This window comes from Strix aluco, chromosome 6 (assembly GCF_031877795.1).
Source record: "Strix aluco isolate bStrAlu1 chromosome 6, bStrAlu1.hap1, whole genome shotgun sequence".
In the NCBI taxonomy this organism is placed as follows: domain Eukaryota; kingdom Metazoa; phylum Chordata; class Aves; order Strigiformes; family Strigidae; genus Strix; species Strix aluco.
In genome coordinates this window covers 16429929-16453001 of record NC_133936.1, presented here as the reverse complement: position 1 = coordinate 16453001, position 23073 = coordinate 16429929, and the positions used below count along the sequence as shown (strand labels likewise).

General features: G+C 41.1%; 1 protein-coding gene and 1 long non-coding RNA gene across 2 annotated transcripts in view; one reads left to right on the top strand and one right to left on the bottom strand.

Moving 5' to 3' along the window:
- Positions 1 to 19073, bottom strand: part of GYPC (glycophorin C (Gerbich blood group)) — a 41025-nt gene extending 21952 nt beyond the window's left edge. Inside the window, exon 1 of the mRNA XM_074828795.1 lies at positions 18866 to 19073. Within this exon, the coding sequence (XP_074684896.1) occupies positions 18866 to 18899 (34 nt within the window). The 5' untranslated portion in view covers positions 18900 to 19073. The remainder of the gene's footprint in view (positions 1 to 18865) is intronic.
- The window catches only part of LOC141925153 (uncharacterized), a 65386-nt gene continuing 52051 nt past the window's right edge, over positions 9739 to 23073 (top strand). Inside the window, exons 1-2 of the long non-coding RNA XR_012623772.1 lie at positions 9739 to 9749; positions 13168 to 13300. This is a non-coding gene — a long non-coding RNA (uncharacterized LOC141925153). The remainder of the gene's footprint in view (positions 9750 to 13167; positions 13301 to 23073) is intronic.

The following is a 23073-nucleotide window of genomic DNA, read 5'->3' as shown; positions in this document are numbered from 1 at the left end:
TTTTGAGGGCTTTTTAATCAGGAAAGTTTTGAAACAAACACTAAACATCCAGTGAAATTTCTGCCTGACTTTCCTCCAAAGTCAACATTTTCAAGCTCTAGTCATTTTTTGTTGAATTAAAATGGGAACAAAATGGTCATTTGCTTATTCACTGAGATCAAAGCTGAATGGAAAGGAGTCACTGGCTTCACTGATTAACCATTTCAAATGCTGGAAATGATCACAGGTAATCAAAGGAGCTGACTATGGACATAGTGAAAAGCCATCTGACCACCTGCAACAGATACTTAACTTGTAATTCTTAAGAAACAGTGCGTGAAAGAAGCACACCTCACTGACCTAAACTTTGCATGTTAGAAACATAAGCATAAAAATTTGAGGCTGAACCTTTCAGTGGAAAGTCGGAGGCCAAGAGGTCTTGGAGGACATGGTAATTCCTTCCCAACCCTTGTGTAAATGGTTATATGATGCAGTAAGACAATTTAACTACTAAACTGCTTGTAATTATTTACCAAGACGTGCTTTTAATTTGTACCTAACAGGTCTACCAGCCTCCGTCCTGACTCTCAGGCCTTTTGACCGTGTCATCAGAGGATAAGGTGATCTCTGTGTTTCTTAATGTTGCTGTGCTTGATTTTATGACCTTAATAACTTCTTAAGTTTGGGTTTTAGTTTACATTTGAAACACACCCTTTTTATGGATGTGGCCCTATTCAAGACAAACATTAGCTAAAATTAGTCCCCCTAACTAAGACAGATTGAACTGTTTGTTAGTATTTGAAATATTTCCATTGAATATATTCAGCAGCATTTTTGCACTGATTTTCTCTGTTCCTGATGTGTGCCTGACTGTCCTTGTAACCTTTACAAGTTTTGATTCCATTATTCAATCCCAACTGTTTTTAAAGGAAGAACAGGCAAAGATAAGCACTTTGCCACAATTTCCATGAAAAGTGTAGGCTGGAGAGAAAACGGAGACTAGGGTAGTTCAGCAGTGAAGGAAAGGCAGCAAGGACTCAGCAATTTTAAGCTCTGTTTAGTAGCAGTCGGTTCTCCAGTCACCACGTGCTTTCCAATCATCATGCACGTAGGTCCAGAGGACCTGCAGCAAGGTGCTTCCCCTCCTGCAAGGAGCTGCTCTGGGAGGGAGCCAGTGTATGCTGGGGGTGGGATTTAGGGGCCAGAGACATAAATCCGAAAGCAGGAGTGTTTCACTGGTTCTATTGCTGGCAGAAAACTTGTTTTAATGAACACTTACATGTAAGGAAAGAAACATGGCCATTACTCTATTAAGGCTGATAAATGTCTGTTTCTCATTTTGAGATGAAAAAGCTTGACCTTGTGCTTAAATTACAGGTGATATGACAAATTACAGGTGATATGATCAAATTACAGGTGATGTCATCTAGAAGTCACTTGGAACCTAGCAAAAGCCTAAAGTTATGCACAAAGATGTTATCCTGACAATTCAAAGAATGTAGTGCCAGGCTACTATCCTTAGAAAAGTATAATCATTTTCCCAACATGGGCAGGTTTCTTTTATGTCTCCTTCCCACCACCAATATTTTGTAGCAAAGCAGCCCAAAAGGTGACAATTCTTGGAAACAGGAGCTCTCTGTGCTCCATTCCCTAGCTTATTTGATATGAATTGTATTCAGCTACATCCAGCTCATACACCAGTGCTTGCCTAAGGCACCATCTACTAAGCATTGCAAGTGGAAATGTCAGGATGCTTAGCATATGCTCTTCAGGGACACAGAGATCTTTCCTGGAGCACTGATGAGGTTAATATTATTAATGGAGATATCTCTAGAAGAAACAATCTTCCAAATGTTTTAAATATTGAGCATATTAAACAAAGAAAATAAAACATATTGAAACACCTTAGAAACTTGCAAGGCAAATAGTAGCTCAGGGCAACAACATTTCTCATTTTCCAAGGATTCTGCAATGAATATGCAGATTTCTTTTGCATATCTGCTCCATTTAAAAAGACAAAGACCATTTTATTATCTGAAAAGCGTTTACGTATCAGTCCAAGCTGTCTGAATCAAGTTGAGTAATTTTAGCAAAACTTCTTTACCATCTATCATTCATCTGAGCAATTCTAGACAGATTGTGCAAAAAATGTTAAAGAGAGGGGAAAAAAAAGAAAAAAGTCTCACTTGTCTATTATTTTTGGACAGTTGTCTGGCATTATTTGACAAATAGCATATTGAATGCATTAAGAGAGCGGAACATGAAAAAGCCTTCATTGCAGCCATATACTGGATGTTTTTCAGTGCTGGATTTATATTGTTGTGAGATTCATTAACAGTTCATTACTAATGTTCCTCTCTCCTAGTGAAACATGAACGGTAAGTACCATGTAGGTGGAGAGCTAATAACCAACCTGACAAGACTTTTGACTACTGGAAAGGAGTCTATATGATCTAAATTGTCTCCACAGGTGCTGCAGAGGGGACATTAGTTGGCAGTTGGCCTAGGTGATTGTTGTAGGTCCCTTCCAACTGGAAATATTCTATTTCTATTCCTATTCTATTCTATTCTATTCTATTCTATTCTATTCTATTCTATTCTGACATGCCTTCTTTCAAGAAGATCCATTCAGCTTCAACAGAAGTATGATGAATCCTGGGGCATAAGGTGGGAATTCGTCTTCCTGTCAACCAATCAGCAAACCTAGAAGACTAGTTTACATTGGAAACCTAGGTTTCTGGAGTCTATAATTAGGGAAAATAAATCCCAACCATTACTGTTAGCATTGCTTAACCATCCCTTTCCAAAGCCTGTGCTGAGGGCTTAGCTTTTTTTTGCAGAGCTTTCAACATGCACTGGTCAGAAAGGCTAGATCTCTCTTACAGGTGCTTAAATAGTGTCTTACACTCTGCTTTTGCCTGTTAAGTTGAAGTCATGTTTATGCAAGCAATCTTATTGTGCCAAAACTTGGTGCTACTACATTCCTAACTAGAAAAGAATTCCATTTAGTTTAGTGTCCTGATAAGGAGTCCTTCTTGGGTTATTGCTCACTTGAATGGCTCTCTGTAGACAAATGTTGACTTTCACACAACTTGGAGAATGATAATAATTTCTGAGGCTTCTGCTTCTCTTTCAAATCTGGTTGAAACTGGTCAGTGGATCCAAAAGTTCTTGATGGGAAGTGACAGATGGATGAACAGATGATTAAGCAGACAGATAGACAGCAGGAACACATAAGACTCATTTCATTAGGAAACTGGACTGAAAACAGAAGTAGCACTGGGTACTTGGATAATATTCATATTTTGGTCACCAATTTAAAAAATGCCATGTTTTTGCAACCATTTCAAGGCTTGTAGAAGATGTCCTTAGTGGTTTAAACAGCAAAGGAAACACCAAAGGGACATTGCTGAAATTTTTTTCGGCTTATTTTTTTGTCAGAATGCTACATTTTTACAGTTTGGACTATATTTTAAACCTTTAAAGCCAGATTTGGCTTGGACAGCCCTGGCAATTTCAATAGAGGATTAATGTGTGTCATTAAGCAAAGAAATATGGTCTAGTACTTTTCAATAGCAACAAATGCTTGCTATGACACTTCTGTGATTAACATATTTTTGACTTACTATAAAGCCTTTGGTCTGCTCCTTTCCTAAATGTATGAAATATACATGCAGGAAAGCTGAGAGTAAATTATTGTGATTTGAGCTGGTTGCTACATTCCAGCAGAAAAGGGCATTTTTGTTCCTAACCCTTTTCCTTTCAAGCTGATCCAGCAGAAAACCAGCCCACCAAAAGGAGAGGTGGTGGGTATTTACTTACTGGCAAACTGATCATGTAGTCTGACTGTCTGTCAATCTGTTAACAGGTAGGGGTTTGCTAGGTGCAGAGAGAGAGGGCAAAAAGCGGGAATGCTCTTTTGGGTGGGTGGAGTACATTACAAATCTGCACTCAGAAAAAACAAGTCCCCCAAAAGAGAAGCATAAGGAGAAAAACAGCTGGATAAAGCTGGAGATTTCCTTTCTGGATTGCTCTGAATAGAACAGAAAACTCCAGATTTTTACAGCCAAGTCACTTATTTGAAATACATTAGCTCTAGAAGGCCATGGAAAAAGTTGGGCTTGGTATTCCCTGTGTAAGAATATATTGGAATGCACTAAGAAGTAAGACCCTTCTCTCAGCTGTCAAAATAGGGACCCTAGTGCAGAGCTGTTACTCTGTACCTCTCTCCCTGCCTGGAGGGGTGCTGCTCTTTCACAGCTGAATCAGCAACAGTCATGCATTGCAGCTGAGCAGCAGAAGTCACTGTTGTCCCATTTACACTTGTATCAAAGCAGGGCACTATTCCAACACACAAAGTGAAATACCAAATGGTATACATACAAGGTGGGATTTGCAAAAGCTCCCTCTGTTAAACTGCTTCTGCTCCCTTTGAAGTTGGTGACAGATCTCCCACGCATTCCAACTGCTCAGTTGGGCCAATGGTGAAAGCTTTTAAAAACTCTATTTTATGAATATTAGAAACATGATAGAGCCAAGGATTCATCATCAAGATCATCATACATAGCCTCTGGTGTCCATCCTCTCTGTTTTCCAACTTCCCAGTTTAATTCACCAGTTGATGCTGTCTAAGACTGCAAAAACCTGACTTCTCAAGTAGCCAGAAGAGATCCTGCAAATTTCTCAAAGCTCTTTCATAACAAACCCAAATTACCATTGCCTCCAGAGAAGTCTGCTTTGAAACAGTATCATAAGGTCAAGCTATCCCACTGAAACACCTATTAGTATAAAGAGAATGGAAAAAAAAAAAAAAAAGGAAAAATTAACAAACCAACAGCACTAGTACAGCCCTGGAAAATATGAAGTCATAAGTAGAGTTCAGCCAGAGCAGACTCCCATTAAACTTTGTTTAAGAGCCAAGTTCCACCCTGAGATATGTGTGAGCTGCAGTTTGTTTCAGGGGGAGCTGTGCTGTACTTCATGTCAGGGCAAGGTTTGGACACAAGTATGTATCTGTTACGAGTCAGAGAGGAGTAAAGTCCACATCCCTTTTGCATTTTTTGGTTCTGTCTGCATGGATGGAATAGAAAACTGAAAGAAGTGGTTAAAACAGCCCACAATTTTACAGAGTCTGTCTGTCAATTTTAATTCCTTCTTCCACAAGACCTGAATGCCTGTGTTTCTAAACCCACTAAGCTACTTTCATGAGACATGGTAGCCTTTCCCCATGTCCCTGACACGCCCACTAGAGTTAAACACACAGGCAGAAGCTCTAAGGCTTGTCCTTCTAGCTTTTTTTTTTCTTGGGAGTCGCTTTAGGAGACAGTCAGCAAGAAGTGTCCCCTAGGATATGCACATGCTTTACAAAGAAGGGACATACACAGCAGTCTGGCTTTACTTCTTTAATGCCTTCCACTGAACACTTCTGTCTGACAAGTGGGAGCTCCACTGAATGAGGAGGGGAAAAAGAGTGGCAGAGACTTTCCCTATCCTGCTTGCATTCCCAGATAGGGGCTAGGCATATCGGCAACCACGTGCTGTGCTGAGTTGCATGGATAGCCTCAGGCAACGGCCTTTATCTAACAGCTCCTGCTGCACGGCTGGCTGTTAGAGGGGACAAAACGATAGCCATGGCCACATGCATTTCTGCGTGGCTCCTGGAGGCACTGTGGTTACCTGGGGAACAAGGCAGGGGAGTGCCTTGCTCCCTGACATGAGCTGTGCCTTCAGTAATGCTGAGCTCCCAAGGTTGAATTCCTTCAACTACAAGTTAAAAGAGCTCATTCAAGAAGAGGGAAAAGGGGGAGGTAAGGCTCAGTCCTGCCAAGTGCTGAGTCTGGATGTGAGCAGGAGGTTAAAGTTTTTCATATGAGAAACTCTGGTAAACGAAAAAGCTTTTATACCCCAAGGCAACCCTTTAAACACTGAAATACTAACTGGCTCAAGACTTTCCCATGCCTCAGATCCCTAGATCATTGCCTTGTGCTTTAACTCTCCATTAGGCATCTGCTACTGGCTCTAACGGGGAAGACGGACCATCAGCTCCATGCTCACTACAGTACTTTCATGAGCAAAGCTGGAAAAGCATTTAAGTCCTGCACACCCAGCACCATCAGGATCAAACCTACATTGGCAATCACTTGTCATGGATACTGTAGCAGATGGGAAGAGGTGTCAGTGGCCCTGGGAAAGATAATCTTTTTTTCTTAATAATGGTGTAACCTAATGTTCAGCTGGTGAGGGCCAAGGGAGACACTCAGGCAGCTCTGGTAATAACACAACATTGCTTCATTGTGCAATGGCAGTGAAACAAAGGATGAGAAAAATCACTACCAAATCCCATTAGCTAGAAGATGGATTGGAAATAGCCCAGCAGGGATGGGGAATGGGAAGGATAGATATGGGTGCCCTGGTAGTCTGGAGAGAATATATGGCCCTTGGTCACAGCTGGTGTGCCACAACTTTGCGCCTGTCAAGGGACTGATTTTGCATTTCTTGTTACACCTTTCCTCACCCAGGATTATGTTCAGTGTGGGGGAGAAGTAGCATCTTAGGGATATAGATGCTCATGCCCACAGACAGCAAGCTGTTAACTTAATGTACCAAACAGTGGCAAACAAGATCAGTTGTGAAACTGGACACCCACATTTATCAGTATCTCCCTGGCAGACTTCCCTCAGCCACCCACAAGTCCTGGACCTTGTTGTGGGCTGCAGTCAGCAGGGCATGACTGGTGGGGTTGATCCCTTAGAGTTGGGAAGCCTCTTCTCTGGTGTGAGCTGTGAAGTAAATCACTTAGGTGCAAAACAGCATGTGCTAGATGTTCCAGTTTCCAAGTCTATTTTCCTCATTCAGTGGAGGAACAAGGAAGGGGAGTCCCTTGCTCCCTGACACGAGCTGTGCCTTCAGTAATGCTGAGCTCCCAAGGTTGAATTCCTTCAGCTACAAGTTCTTCATTCAATGAGGAAAATACACCCTTCTCCTCTGGAATGAATCACAGACACAATCTTTAATTACAGCACATGTGCTCCCCCCCAAATGACTGATGCAGTTTCATCTCTGACAAAAATAAGCACCCAGACCTTAAAAGGGAGTAGCTTTTATTTCCCCCTCTGGTCACCTCCAACAGCTGACAGTCTCTGCAAGGTCCTGGGGCTGGGCTGCACTGCATTTGAAAGGGAGGGAGATTTTCCCAGCGATTTGTTACTCAAGTCACTTAAAAACAGCACAGTAGGAGCAGCGACTTAGAAGTCATGCTCTCACCTGCTCCATTACTGGCCTCTGGAGAAAACAGGACACAGGATATGCTTCCTGCCTGGGAAAGGCTTGTAGCAGCTAGGGAGAGAAGGCATGACCTTTTCCTTAAAGGAAATACAAGTCATGGAGAGGAGTAGGGGGAAAAAGTCCAGGCTGCATTTTACCTTAAAAACAGTGTCATGCAGTCATACCTCCTCTTGCTTTCTCCCCCCGTGTTTAAAGTTGATCCTTACTTATTTAGCAGTGACACATTTTCAACAGTTTCATCCCTCTTTTCCACCGCATTGTTGCTCCAGTCAGTTAAGAACCTTCTGACACAAGTCAGATGCTGTTGAAATGAAAGGTTTCATTCATTGCAGGCAAAGGAAATCAGACAAGGCACCCCAAGAGGAGAAGGGCTTGGTTCATGCTCTATTTCCAGCTCACAAATGGTTATGTCCCCAGGATGCAGAGATTAAGCATCTCACACAGAACATGGGAAGAGAAAGAAGAGTCTTTGTCTGAGATTCACAGATTTTAATGCATTCCAGAAGGGGAAATCTTTTACTGAGAAGTAACAACAAAGTTCAGAGAAATGCAAAAGCATTTATCTCCCCAGTCGCATTCCTGCCTGCCAAAAGTGGGAGGGGTGATTTACTCCTCCTTGGTACAAGGAGTCCCTTATGGATCATTAATCCACAGGGAGAATGAGCTCAGGAGACATAGGCATCTTTTCTTAATGTTTAAGAACCTTGACTCAGCAGGAAGTATTCTTCTTTGGGAGCATACAGGATCAGTTTATCTTTATTTGCTCCCTACTACCTCCTGCTTTCAATAGTGCTTCCTACAAGAGCTCTAGTTAACACTGAGAAATCGCTTTGCCTTCATTAAAATCTGTGGTAATAGTAGCTGCCGTGAGCTAAATCAAGGTATTTGAAGTAGCATAATATTTAAAAGTGAAGATCTGAAATCAGCAAATTCTGATCCAAAGTCCAATGACATCAATATAAGCAATCTCAAATTCCAGGGTACAAGTATCTCAACACCACTGACTTTAGCAATATGATGATAACTTGCAGTGAGTAAGGCATTTCCTGAGAAGCTCTGCAGAAACATGAAGGAGACACAAATGGTCAACTATTTGTTTATATGTCAGGACATCAGGTGATGAAGCTTTCTGTTTGCAGCTAGAGCTAATCACAAAACATACACCAAAACTTATGGTAGGAAAGGGGTTAGGTCTGGTGGACACCTCTTGTTATTATGTTCTCATTTCTTTGGGAGTAATAAAAAGAAAAATCCTCTCATTTTGTCTCACTTTGTCTCTCTGAAATCACCTGAACATATTTCCACAATGCTTCAGTTGCTAAGTGAGGAACATTAAAAAGTGGTTATATCTATTCACAATAGGCAGACATTTACAAAATGCCACTAGTCTGTAGTGGATGACATTTTATACTCTTTACCTTGGCGAAAAAATGTGCAGCAGAGAACTACATTTCTGTATTCAAATCTCCCAAGAAGCACTCACTCCATGCTCAGACTTGCCAGGTTCCACATAAGTCTGGTAAATCCACGTCCTTATTGCTGTAAATGACTTACAAGATCAGAATGTGGCTGAAAGAGAAAACCCAAAGCTGGCTGGTGTCCTTGGGTTTTATGCTCTCCTGTGTGTCTGTGTGGGCATGCAGCATCCTTTATTTTTGCTCTTTGTCAAACATTGTGTTACAGAGTTAGGCTTTGACAAGTTGAAAAGTATGAAGATTAGAACAATCATATTTACATGTATTACCACCTGCTACTTCATTTCTTCCATGGTGCTTAAATGTTTAAGCATGTGGCTTTGAATCACACTACCTTTAATACACTTAAAAACTCTGCTAGATTTCCAGCTTGCTTTGATCTCCACAGTTTAGAGACTGTCTCAGAGAGTACAAATAAATATGTTTAGGGGAAAAATATTTTCAAGGAGAAAACTCTAAAGTCCTTCCAACTTGATATGCCTTGCCTGTTGATGTCACACCTAAGGTTGTTTTTTGCTTTTTATCTTTATGCTTCAGGAGGCCTAAATCTCTGCCCAGAATGATCAACTTGAAGACGTAACTTGGGAAGATGGATGTGATTAGTGCCCCTTATCATAAACACTGAAGTGGCAAATAATTGGTGACTTTTGTTTGGAAAAGAGATGGAAGAAGACATAATTTCTGTCCTGAGGAATTTACAGACTAAACAAAGCAAAAAGGATACATTTATGCAATGGAGAAGGCTGTATTTCGTTAAGAAGGAATGGGAAGGATGTGAGAGGAAAGATGGTAAGAGCTTGCTATTAATCATAAGTAGGAAGGAGACATTGACTGGAGAGCTGGAAACAGAGGAAGGACTTGACTAACCCAGGCTGTGAGTAAACCAGCTTCTTTCTGGGGCTGTACACCACCATCTTTTCCATTTCCCAGCACATGAAGTCACCATGCATCACTGCCTTTGTGGTAATGGCTTGGACTTGAAGTAATCTCAAATTGTTCCCTGTACTGCAAGTAAGTAGAAATGACAACTGGGTTCTTGGATCAGGGTGTGGGATGGTTAACTTGAGAAGGAGATATGGGGAGATATGGTGAGGTGGGTGGGCAAGTAAGTAGTATGGGAGAGGTGTTTGGAGGGACCAGATCCATCCAGCTCTACAAAAGATGAGATAGAAAGTGATTTTTCATTTTTAAAATAATAATCAAGGATCCTGACACTAACCATTGCTTGAGCTCTAGATATGGAAGACACCTCTCAGTGGGAGATGGGAAAATGCCAATCAACAAGGTTTCAGAAGAATTGCTCCCCTTCCATTAGGTGGCACAACCTGCACAAGGACTGACAAAGCACCCTTTTCCTCCCTGACCTGGTATTGTTCTTCCTGGCCATGCTAATGTTAGCAGCAGCCATTCACTCCACTCTTCTTCATGACTGGAGCAGGGATAGGATAAAAGTGACAGGGTGTGCAGAGCACACTGAGTGGTTTTGAAAGAGTGAGAAAATCATGACTTCCCTTTTTCCCAAAGCAAAGGGGAAGCTGGAACGGAAGCATGGCTCTCAATGGCAGTTTTGTTTCTTGGTCTGCTCTGCTCAACAGCTTATGCAGGGTTTTCTGTAGAGATGCAGCCTAATCCTGTGTATATCCCCCTGTTTCCACCAAGGGCTTAATTACCATTAGTAACTGGTAGTATAGGCTTCTTTAAAATAAAAAATCCCAATGAGTTCAGTGAGGGGAAAATTGGATTTCTATGTAACAGAGTCCAAAAATCAAAGTCCATTGACGTAATTATGAAAATTCAAGAGAGACAGACAATAATAAACTCTCCTAATTGTGTGATCCAGGATGCAAAAAACGTGTTGTAAATAAGAATTCCTATGTGATGACAGGAAAGATCTGGAGGGGGGAGGTGTTGTTTCATAGCAAGCTGTGAAGATGAGAAAGCAAAGAGAAACCAGTGGAGAAGAGGGAGGAAGATGGAAGAGGGAGCAACTCCCAAAGGAAACAAGGCCTCAGCCCAGAGGATGACAGGGGAAGATCTATGTCTTCCTTGCCTGTGCTTTTCTGCCTTCCCACAGCCAGGACTGTCGAAGGTCCTTGAAAGAAGGGAGGAAAAGGCATTTAACAACTGGGACCTGTGTGTCTCTCCTATGTTGAGATATGAGGACTTACCTGTGGGCTGAGAAAGGGACAGACAGGATGGATTAGGAGGTGCAGAGGATATCTGAACTAGACAACTTGAGAGGGCAGGTGTGAGAGAGAGGTAATGATAGAGACTATTCTGCTCTCTGAGAGCATCCTTGTGTCAAAGATACATCAAGAATTTAATTTTCTGCTCTCTCTATTGGATAGGACAGGAACCGTGATCATGACATTTGAATGAACCATCAATAGTTACAACAACCACCTCTGCTAGCTCATGAGTGCTGGTTATTAAAACCTCAGGAAATAACAGACTCTACTGAAAATAAAATTTCATAATAAAATGGTAAATTTCTAGCCCTAATACATGCTAAGAAAACCTTGAAAGCCAAATTCAACAATACAGATTCCAGAAGATAGAAATAAAATGTAAAAAGAGTGTCATTTTAAACATACTTCAGAATTTTGGAAAACATACATGTTTCCTGAATTCTTGGATGACCACATTTTTGTGATAACTCTTCACAATCCACTAGAAATAATTTTCCCCTGTACTCATTCATACATATAACTCTTTAATCACCTGTGATTAAGTGATTTGTGGGCTATTTGTTTTACCTAAAGATTATTTGGTTTAGCTGAAGTTGGTCATCAAGAGCTGCTTTTTCATCCTTTGTTAAATGACTGAAATTTTTGAAACATCCAATTAGCAGATGAGAAGCATTTTCTTTTGCCTTAGTAAGAATGTTTTTGCAAAGAAAACAAGCTTATTTTTCGTGCGTACCAACAAATTTGCCTACACAAAGGGATCAAGTTAACCTGGAGTAACAATTCTGTGAAAGCTTTTCCAGTATAAATTCATTTTCCCATAACTGATTGAGGTGGACACAGAATTACATAATATGATTGATTAGATTTATGAATAAGTATTCTGTTTCCAAAGGAGGATAGTTATTCTTTAAAGAATAATTTCTATTTCAGAACAAATATTCTAAAATGATCAGTTTTTCTAGAAAACAGTCCTGAAGATGCAACTAACAAATTCTCCTAGTACAGATGATCTACTAAAGGAACACAAACCTGACCAAATATCCTGCCTGCTTGAGGTTTAAACTTGCACAATTCACTGCCTGAAGAAGAACGCAGACTCGGCCTTTCCTAATCTGGGTTATCCCCTTTTAAGTAGTTTGATCCATATGGAACACCTACTTCCTCCTTGTTTCTTAAGTCATTATCATTGCTTTTCTCTGGATCTTTGTTTATGTGGACATGGGTTCTGTAATAGTCTCCAAGATGGATTTGGGCAAATGCTGTAGATACTTAAATTCAAAACATGGAGTGATTTGGTGTCTATATCATTATTAGCTGCTAGGCTCTGACTGTAAATACAGTCAGTAGAGAGACACCTGAACCTGGCATCTGCAAGGGATAGTTTGCATAAGGCTGTTTTGCTAATGTTTTACTATATCATGTAAAAAGGATATTTTGTAATGTTTCCTTCTTATAAATAGCCCAAATCATCTTCTCGCTTTCTCTCTTGTTACTGAGTTTATGCCTTTGCTAAGCCTTCAAAAATCTAGCCATTTTTTCTGCTACTTTTGAAGGTATCTATCATACAAAAAGGGAAACATGAGCTTGTGGGTATTGGTCTGTGACTAGAGATGTAGTCAGGGAAATAAAACTCTCCATACCCAGAAGTCTCACTTGTGAAAAGCCATATAAGTAGTGAAAAGGGTGGTTTGTATATATACGTATGCCTGTGTATATGTATACTTACAGATATACACTATATTATATATATATACACTCTGTGTGTATATATGTAGGTATGTAAAGAATTAAAATCCATTTTCTTGGCTTGATGTTACTAAAGTAGTCTCTGTTTGCAAATCTAAACACCTACACATATGTAAAGTTGTGATGTCTGATTCTGCACTGCTGTGACCTTGTCACACATGCTCTTTATAATGTGGACTGCCTCATAAAACTAGACATTTTAAACATGCAGTTCCCAGTAAAATAGGCATTCATCACTCATGATAACATGGAGCTGTCTCAGGGTGTGTTCAAAAGCCCCCCTGCAACTTACTGATAAAAAGCTTAACTCCATTTCAGGGCTTATCTGAAGAAGAAAGAGGTAGACCCTCACGAAATAACTGATTTTTTTTTTTTTTCCTAAGATGAAAAAGAGAGGGAGAGGGAAGGAAAAAAAAAAATCACTTTTAAAACTTCAATGCAGTAGAACAAGTTTAACCCGTTGAGATTTTAAGTGGAGCTTTCTGCTTCATCAGGAAGAACCCTGTGGTGAAACATATGTCAGAAGAGAAGAAGATATGAGAAACTGGCCTCCTTTGCAGATGAGAAGATTAATTAAGAGGAAAATCACTTAGCCAGATGTCTCATTGGTGAAACTACACGTGCAAGGTACATCTGCAATAAGGGAGCAGCATAACACAGACAGGGCATTTGATTTCCATGCTAATATTGAAGAGATTAGATCATGCTGACTCTTGGAGAAACAGAGGAGTTCAGATCTTATTTCGGCTACAAATTAAGAGCTCCATGTCTGTTGTTATAACATTGCAGTATTGTTACTTGATGCAGTTGAGTTATGGGTTACAAATAAATTATCCAGAGAAGGCAGTCCTTTTCTCCATTCATGTTCATAAATTGTTGGCAAACCAAACCTGATTTCTTCAAGTGCCACTTTTCTTCATTTGCCAAGCAGTTTTTCAGAATGCTTAGCAGCTGGTGAATTTTCCATCAACTCATTACTGGGGTAACTGTCAAATTCATTTGACTTAGGAACTTAAGTCTTTCAGAAGTAGGTAAAACATAGTCTGTCTGTTCTCCAAAAACTTGCCCAGCTAAGGACTTCATGTATACTTGTCACTGCAGCATCTGCATGTCCCCCAATTTTTCATGCATTTCCTATCACAACTTGGATGTGAAGCTAGTGCCAAATGCCATGTTTAAGTTTTCTGATCTTTCTGTGGAAAACAAATAACCTGGTTGCTAAATTACTTCTGAGCTACATTTTTTTCCTAAGCATGCATTACAAAATTAGAGAGTGGGAAGCAAAGAGCTGTTGCCCCAGTGGATCTACTGGAATCGTTACTAACTCCTACCTCCTGGCTGCTATAAATGCCTTCCCATAGCCAAAAGCTGCATCTCCAGCAGTGCCCCTGGAAAGCCGTCATTTCTCTCCTACCTGTAATCTGTCCTCTCTATGTAGTTTAACAGCCTTTTGAAGAAAGGGTGCCTGTACAGCACCTAGCACAATCAGATCCCTCTGTTGGCTTGAATTTTTCTATGCTATAGGAATACTAATCCCTCCCCAACAATAGAGACAGGCACTCCACAGAGCAGACACACAAACAGACTTTCATTAGAGAATGCAGTCCTGAAAGCCTGTTTTACAAAAGGCTTTGCTGATTGGACTCAGTTATTTGAACAGTGATGGATACAGCGTATATTCCATAAGAGCCCAGAAAGAAAGGTGCAGCAGTATCAGCAATGAGATGCAGACACCGCACAATTCTGTAATACTAATAGGCTTAAGCACATAACCAGCCATAACCTGAATCTTTAACATCTACTGTGTAAATAATCGGCTTTTTTTTTCCTTTTTTTTTTTTTTTTTTTTTTTGGTGAAAAGCAGTGCCCAGAAACGCTGAGAAATGTGTATTTTAAAAAATCAGACTCCTGTTTGGGTGGACATCTCCCCTATTCCCTCCAGCTTAGCAGTTTGCCAACATTTCTCCTGTTAATTACCGAAATTTCAAGTACATTCTGAGCCTTTCAATTTGCAGACTTTCACATCAACATCTCAGGCAATGAGGGTGTCAGGTAGAGCCCTGGGGTATAAAGCCAAATTTTCCATTTCATATGCACAGTGGTGGGAGACAAATATATAAGCAGAGGCATTCAATTTACATAAATGCTTGTGGGACACATTTCGGGACTTCTGTGCTAAAAATGAAAGGTTATTATGATCTATAGGTTTCCTTGCTTATAAATGCTCACAGGTTTACCAGTGAAGACCAAAATTTTCATAATCAATAGCCTCCATTTTTGTTTATTAGTTACTGTCACAGACAAGCGCTTCTCTTGATTAAGGGCAATGAAATCAAAGCTATTGCCAAGGCAGTGAATAACATGATTAAAAGTCTATGGGGATCATTTGCGGCTTTTCGCAGGCCCCATGTGAAAGGTAAGTGGTATTGCTCCAGGAACATTTAAAGGACCATTTTGCAGTCCCAATGTATATCTCATAATGAGTTAAAGATGGAGCAAGGCTGTTCTCAGAATCCGACTTGCCATTCACAGCTGTAAGTCACTTTGTCTTTATTGGGGGCCACCTTTGCCAGGCTCTCAGCCTCCTTGGAGGGGACAACCCACACATACTTGACTCTTTTTGTCAGAAGCCTGTGCTGTCATTGCAGCAGGTGGAGAAGCCAGGCATGATGGAGCTGAGACCTCCCGTGGGACAGAGGCAGCACCAGGGTCTGCTCCCTGCGAGCAGGGCAGGGCCTGCGCCTGGGCTCCTGTTGAACTACAGCTGGCAATGCAGATAGAAAGCACACAGGTCACAAGGCTTGTGCTGCTTCACCCTGTTCCTGACCCTCCTCCTCTCTCTGCAGCTGGACTGAGGCTCAGTCTTGCCTCCTTTTGGGCCAATTCTTCTACATAGCACAGACCACACTGCTTCCCTACCCACTCAGAAGGAAGACCTTATCTGCTGGTAGGTGATGAGGAAGAGAAGCCTCCAAAAACTGCTGTCCTTAACCACTAATTCCTTTGACAGCTGGCATTTGGAGTATGAGGCCCAGATAAAACATTCCCAGCATGCCGAGTACAGATTAAATCCCATAAGGTGCACAACACTTTCTTCAAGGGGATGGACACCTTTGACCCCTAAAGACAGCTTTGCATAGATCACTGCCTCCCCAGACTGAACCTTTGACCTGGTGACATTTATTTGCGTGAGTCCTTCACCTCATTTGAGCTGTCCCGTTGCCTTGGAACTGGGTCACTGCAGTCTAAAAGGAAGAGGGTGAAAGCTGCAGCCTTAACAGAGATTGGCAAACCTGTGGAATCCCTCAGATTTTGTAATAAGTCAGGCGGCTACTGCCTGTACATCTGAGCAGAGATGGAAGTGATGCAGTGAAAAATTAGGAAGTTCACATTCCTGCAGCCAGGCTGGGTCCCTTTTATATCATAATAATAATAAGATGGGAAAAAAAAAAAAGAAACTGGAGATATATTCACAGCACAATATTGTATTCAAACTGAGCCAGTAAAATTCAAGCCCAACTCCATTTTTGGCTTTCGTAGCAGACTTCTTTACTTAGGTATTCCATTTTTTTTCCAGCCACACACAAATGTCCTTTAACAATGAATGATGGAGTAAATATACATACGCTGCCTAACAGCAGCAGGCTGAATTACTAGCTCCCTTGCCTCTCTGTTGAGTATACAGAGAGTCCACTAAGAGTGATGGGATATCTGAGATGGGCATGGGAAGTGCCTGAGGTTAGATGGTGTGGCATCCCTGTATAGAGGCAGGGTTCACAGAGTTGAATATTTTAAATCTGAAACAGTAGTTTGCTCCCACCTGGATTGCCAGGATCATACTGTATTTATAGAATGAATAAAAATTCCTTATCAGCTGTGAGCAAATACAAGGAGATAAGTGAAGAACACCAGCAATTAGGTAACTTAACACTGTTGAGTTTACATCAGTAGGCAGCTGCTCTGTGGTCTCACCTGCAGGTACTCCGCAAAGAATTAGTATGTTCAGTATAGTCAAAGGTTTTGTTGTTTCTTTATGCATTTTCACACCCATTTCAAAGATTTTCACTATGGTTATGAAGCAAATTAGTTTTCCCAATTACTCTGCCTCTCTGGCAAATATATGCTGTCCATGCTGTATAGTGCCTGTCAATAGACTGATCTTACAATATCTTGTTTCTTTCAGAAATTGATGGAATTTTACTAAGAAATAAGACCCTTTTCCCCAAGACCTACCCCAAAACCTTAGCCATCATAAAAGCAATGCATCAAACTTGCATTATACAAGGAATATAGTACTATCAGATTTCCCTCTAATTTAATGTTGTTCTTAATCTGTAAATTTGATCCATGTAATTTAAAAAAAAAAAAAAAAGAAACAAAAGAAAGACAGGCTGAAACAAAATACAGGAACATTCTGTCTGAATCAGTAATGGAAATTATGAGAGCAAATAAAGAATAGATGGTCACTATTTTTTCAGTCAGTATACTTCTTCTAGCTAGATTGCAAGCCATTTATTTTCACTGGCAATCATATGACCTTAAATTGTACCAAGCTGAGAATTCCTACCTAGATTTTGGAACAAACAAGAGAACCTGATGCATCAGACTTTTTTTGTTATGAACAGACAAAAGGCCCCACAGCGTACTAACTCTTCATCCAGATCCAGCCTAGGGCCTTTTCTGGGGTCCTCTGACAACCTGGGTCTGCCAGAGAAGTGATTTGCAATGTATTTGGGACTGTAGAGCTGGTCCTGGACTTGTCACCTGGCCAAGCCTGTCACTAAAGATACACGATTGAGCCTGGAGCCTTGTTGATATTGCACAATGAGCAAAATGCACCTCAATGAGTCATGACCACCCTCCTGCACAGGCTTGGAGAGCACCAGTGGTAGTAATTTACTCAAGCTTTTCCAAACCCAAACTTTCAGAATCCTGAATTAGCCTGCGTGTTTCTTTCCTAGCAATAATAGAAAACAAACTGTACTAGAAACAACAAAAACCAAGCTATAATATCCTAAACTGTTGAATAAAATAGAATAAAATAGGATATAAAGCTAACATCTAATCTTTATTGTTGGTTAGAACTTGCAAAAAGGACTGGTCAGGATTTCAGAGATGATGCTCACTGTGTCGTTTCTGCTGGATCAGCCTGCCTCATTCAAAGCTTGGGAAACATTGTCAATGTCAACATCCATACAGAACAAATATTCTTACAGAAATCTCTGGATCAAATCCTGAAGCACAGGCAGCTCCCAGCACTGCTGTCTGTTCTTTCTGCCTTCATTACTGATACCACGGTATGATAAATAATTCTGCTATTGGCAGTTTGTTTATTATTTTTAATATAATAAAGCTACTGTCTTGAATTAAACCAGGAAAGATCATACTAAAGTCATAGAAGAGATATGGAGCTATTGCAGCACCGAAAACTCAGAGTTTTCCCATCGACTTTTCTCAGTTTATCAAATCAGAATCCACCCCCTTCCCCTCCCCTTTCTTTTTAATACTGTCCCAAAATGAATGCTACCATGATGCAGCTGACCCTCTGTGCGCACTTGCCTGTTTGGGCCAAATTCCCTCTTTTCAAATTTACTGAAATATGAAGAGTTACAACAGCAGAGGACTTGCCCTCCTGTACCCTCTCTTGCTGAGAAACTAATTTGCTAGTCCTTAAGCCCATGTTTCTAAATTTCCAGGAGCAGAAACACATTGTGGCTTTAAATATAGACTGTCAGTTTGTGGCTTGCGTCTCATATTACACACAGACAGCTTGAGACTCTAAACACAAGTTGGGCAGCACCATTAATATCTTAGAAAAGCGTCAGTACGCTTTCGAAATGCTCTATATTTTCATTCCTGAAGGCGGGGGGAGGGAAAAACATGCAAATGAAACTTTTCTAAGCCAGGGTTTAGGCGGAAATGTTACTAACTTTGCTCGGTCCTATTCAGGAGTCAGAGTTTGCAGAGCCCGTTTCAGTTCTTCACACACACGCGCGCGCACAAACACAAAGAATAAAAAAGGAAAACAGTTTCATCACAGCTTTTTTTCTTCAGGATTAGTCTCAGGCGTTCTTTTTTTCTTTTTTCTTTTTCTTTTTTTGCATATGAAATGCATTAAACAATCTTTTCCTTAAGCGGCAGACTGATAAATCCACTCTTATTGTAAGGAGGGGGGGAGATAAGGGTACTCACGTGGTTGAGATGTCGTATTGTTTTGGTAACTCATAATTTACGCCTTTGAAAAATGCCTTATTTGTGTTGACAGTCTCTCTTCCCTGCTCAGAACCGACGGCGGGATTGAACAGAACAGCTGGAAGAGCCCAGGAAAATGCTCCTCTTGTTCGGGCTCTCCTTGCCTGGCTCCTGACCCTTTTACAACTGGAAAAGGAAACAGCACATGTGTCATTCTCTTTTGCCTGTGTAGCTCACATGAGCGGGGAGGGGCACCCATTTGCAGATAGCAGTAACTGTATTCAAGTTTTGCAACTTGGATGTATTCCACCCCTTTGCTTTTACTAGCCAGCAACCAGTGGAAAGAAAATGCTCTTTTCATTCTTAGCCAAATCTGGACGCACCTATTAGATTCGCTTCCCAAACCCCTACCCACTGCTGTTGATATTAAGTGCAAAACTTGCTGCTGACTCCCTTCCTAAAATGCTTATTATCAGTGGGTGAGATTGAAAGTAGGGCTTTCAATTTTCATTGCCCACCAGCACCCTTAACACTCACAGTCTGATTCTGTCCTTTTAACAGGTGAAAATTGAGAATGCCATTTACTGGGTCAGAGTAGTTATGTCAGCATATAGCATGAATCTATACTGTGCTCAGAACAAGGAGGAACCTGTGGCTGTGGCACAAGCTGAGGCACAGGTAAGTCCAGTCCTGGCTCTGACACAGGCTTCATATGGTACCTTGGGCAAAGCATTAATATCTGCCTCAGTTTGCCATCTGTACACTAAAGACGATACAACTGATTTCCTCACAGTTTTGGTATTTTTATTTTAATCTTCAGGCAGGCATTGTTTATAAATAGGATATATTTATTGATCTGCATTGGTCAATTTACTCATACACCACAGCAAGTTTTTCAGCCTGGACTAGGCTACCAGCTTCCTCATTTATATTACTACCATTTAAAGCTATCTGTTTGGCTATCTGCATGCTATGCTGTGATCAGTGGTATGTAGTTGTTCTAAGTGTGCATACATAGTCAGTCTGCAGCTGACATGGGCTAGGACTTCTAGGTCGTACCAAAATACAAGTAATTTATAACGCATATGTCTTAGACACTAAGAAGAGTGGACAAAGTTTCCATTTTCCTGGTCTCTGCGAGTCAGGATGAATTAACTGCTCATCTGTGACAGCAAAAACACAGTAACCATTGGAATAGAAGTGGAAAAAAACAGTCATGAATTTCAGGCTGGGACTCATCCTGTTTTGCAAAACTGTTGCAGGATATTTCTGTGAAATCATCTCAGTGACCTACAAGAAATCGATGCTGTGAACTTGGTTCACAGTATTTGTTTAACAGTGACTTATTTACATGCCAACGACAAATAACAGCTTGTTTGTGAGCACAGATACAGTAAATTACTTCGGTCAGCGTTTTCCACACTCTGGGCTTGTGGTAGAGAGCCCTGGAACATTTAGTGATAGACAGAGCAAAGCAAGGCACAAAACAAAGAGTGAAAAATAATAGCAAAAACTCCTGACATTGCTCCACTGGCTTCAACTCTATAGCATTACATTGATTTGCACCAGCTAGTTTCTCCATGAAAATACTGATGGGCATATTATTTATTACTTTTTCTATATCTGAAGCACAGTGTGCACAGGTAAAATTTGGGCTTTCTGTCCTGAGGCATGAGAATTGTTGTCATGCAAAGATATTACATTTAAATCTTTCATCATCCTGATCCCTGAGAAATTTCAGAACTGCTGTCAAGAAAAGACTTCTTAGATGCTGCAGCTGAACTGAAGGACAGAAGATATTGATGCCTTCATTATGTTACTGCCAGTGGTCTAGTCCCTTCCCAGGAGTTTTGTGGCGAACTACTCAAAATGACATACAGGCACCAAAGTGGGCTGCCTTGAACTGAGCCCGCTTAGCTCCTAGTGCATCTGTCCAACAGGTCCTGCATCTGTGTTGTTTGTTCTTATTAAGGCTACTCTCCTACCACCAAAATTGTGAGGAGAGTTATACCCAAGCTCATATAAGAGGATCCTGGCAGAGCCAAGCCTACGTGGGAAAGTCCCTTTTAACACCTTGGAATCTTCACTTTTCTTAGGACTTCTTTCTTTGCTTGATGAATAGAGTGAGGTTCCCAGGAAATCAGAGAACCATCCAAGGCTGCTGCTTGCCCTCAAGCGGGCCATTAAAGAGACCCTCCCTGACCTTTCCCTCTCATCATTAATGGGAAATATGTGAGGTTGAAAAAGGAAGTGAGCATGACAGCTCCACACAGCCCAACAATGCTTCTGGAGGAGCCTGAGACCAGGGCACAAAACAAAGAGCAGCCCAGTGCTCTCTGCCTGCCCCGACCCTCAGTCGACTGCCCCTGCGAAACAGAAAGCACCAAAGAAACCCAGAACAAAACATGGGAGTGGAATGGTGGTGGGGAAAATATTGCATTAATCGATAATTTCCAGCTTGTCTGAACTCTCTCCTAAACTTTAAATACAGTGGTTGCTTCTGGCAAAAAAGTCCCACAAAAAGGCAAAAGAATGAAGATAACAGAAGGGTTAGCTGAAAGCATTTTTCATCTAAGGGCTGTGGCATTCATACAGAATCCACCCGATCTGTGGGATAATGCAGGTATGATGGGAAGTGTGTGTGTCAGCCGTGTGGCTTTCATCAGCCAATTACTTCATCTTCTGGGGCCACCATGTTCCCATTAACCTACAGAAGTATTGGTTTCCTGCCTTGGTGAATACTTTTGTATCTCTAACCTTTGAAAGCTCAGAGTGTTTTTCTGAGCAAGGAAACCAAAATTTGCTTTTTGTTGTAGTAGTGCTTTCAGATGTGACAGTCTTTTCAGGTCCAAGAGTGTTAGCTCAGAAGTCGGACGTCTGTTGCCTCTGATACTGCAACTTAGCCTACTCCTCCTAAGCACAGCTATGTAATGAATTCATAGTCAGGCCCCCATGGTTGTTCTTTTTGATATTACCTTGCTCCAAGATAAATGATATTTCACAATCATTCAGGCTTGGCAAACCGATGCCCCATGCTGCAGCTGTTGTTCCCAACAGGAAGGGAGGGTTTAGGCTGCACTCGAAGGAAAATAAATAAATAAACCAAAGGAAAAAAATCTCTCTTCAGGAAGTTAAGCCTGAAAACAATCGGACATCTTCTCTGTCTGAATCACTGTCTTCGCTGGATTTTCATGACAAAACATAATGTAAAATCTGTAATCTCAGCCTGTAAAAACTGTGGCAAGATTGAAGGAGGCTGAGTGGAAAACTCTCAGTAATATCCTTTGTTGTCCACCGTGTGCAGCCTCCCCATCTCAGAGAGGATGTAGCAGTGGCTAAAGTGGTTCTTGCCTGGTTGTGAGTTCAAGATGGGCCTCATGCCACTGACAGCCACATTTGCATGAGCCAGTGGTGTGTTCCACCAGGTCACGTGCCGTGGTCCCCTGGCTAGCTGGTGTAAGAAATGGTGTTGACTTTCTCCTGTCCTCTGCTGGCTACACACTTCAGGCTGTCTTAAAAATGCCAGGCTGGTGAGCTATGTGTGGTTGGGATGGATCCCAAACTTTCAAGACTTTCTGCAGGTCAAAGAGAGATACAGCTATGGTGCAGCAGAAATTAGACTGAATCCTGAAGGAGGGATACTTCATATGAGAGATGCTTCAGAAAAGCATTTTGTCTCCGGACACTCTGTGAAATACCATTTTCTACTGATTAACTTCCTCTCTATCTCTGGAAGGAATAACAGTCTATTTATTTGTTACCTTGTGTGTTAGGGTCTCCCCCCTGATTTCAGTCCTATAGTTTCTTCCTGTTTCCTATTTATTTTTGTGTTAAGAGGGTAGGGATTACTGGCCATAGACTACCCATCCCTTGTGTGGGCTAACTCAGGTCTGGTGTAATGTCATGGAGTATGAAACCTTTATCACCATGCAAAAGGGATCAAAATAGATTTATTACACAGAAAGGTTTATAATGCTAGTATAGCTCATGTTTTATGTGGTGTCTATGTCGCCTCTGACTAACTGCAACTAGCTTGTGAAATTCTTGGGACAGAGAGCAGGAATTTTCTATCTGCGGTCATAACAGTCATAACAGTAATTGTTATGGAACAAGTTTTTGACCCAAAAGAGAGTATTTACTCTGGAGATAACTGATCAGCTCTCCTTCCTACTCTGTATATCAGGCATATGTCTTTATTTTTACCATCC